General features: G+C 78.9%; 1 protein-coding gene across 1 annotated transcript in view; it reads left to right on the top strand.

Annotated features, from left to right (window-relative positions):
• The first annotated feature begins 6 nt into the window (after window positions 1–6).
• The window catches only part of SNU13 (SNU13 homolog, small nuclear ribonucleoprotein (U4/U6.U5)), a 2,969-nt gene continuing 2,557 nt past the window's right edge, over window positions 7–418 (top strand). The window contains exon 1 of the mRNA XM_014963739.1: window positions 7–60. Within this exon, the coding sequence (XP_014819225.1) occupies window positions 58–60 (3 nt within the window). The 5' untranslated portion in view covers window positions 7–57. The remainder of the gene's footprint in view (window positions 61–418) is intronic.

The following is a 418-nucleotide window of genomic DNA, read 5'->3' as shown; positions in this document are numbered from 1 at the left end:
CTCAACGCGCTCGGGCGCCCGCAGGAGCGACTGGGCCGCGCCGCCCAGCCCGCGGCCATGGTGAGCGGAGCCGGCTGCCGCCTCCTCCTCCTCCCGGCCCTCTTTCTTCTTGAGGGCCGCCGGGGCGGGTGGGGGGAAGGGACGCTACCTCGCCGGCGGCTGCGGGGCGGGGAGCACGTGGAGGGCGGGTTGCGGGCCTCCTGCTGGGCGCGCTGCCCCGGAGGAGGGGTGCTCCGGGAGAGGGGGGTGTGTGGCGGTCCTGGGGGCACCGAGTGACGGGGAGACCCGCTGTGCCCCCGCGGGGAGCGAGAGCGTGTGTGCGGCCGGGGCTGGGCTGTAGCGGTGTGTGAGGGCGGGAGGGGCGCGGAGCACCGCGGTGCGGGCCCTGCCGGGTGCTGGGAGCGCCGGCTGCGGCGGG

This window comes from Calidris pugnax, unplaced genomic scaffold (assembly GCF_001431845.1).
Source record: "Calidris pugnax isolate Ruff unplaced genomic scaffold, ASM143184v1 scaffold44, whole genome shotgun sequence".
Lineage (NCBI taxonomy): Eukaryota > Metazoa > Chordata > Aves > Charadriiformes > Scolopacidae > Calidris > Calidris pugnax.
The sequence above is the reverse complement of the archived record's forward strand: the minus strand, read 5'-3'. Positions and strand labels throughout refer to the sequence as shown.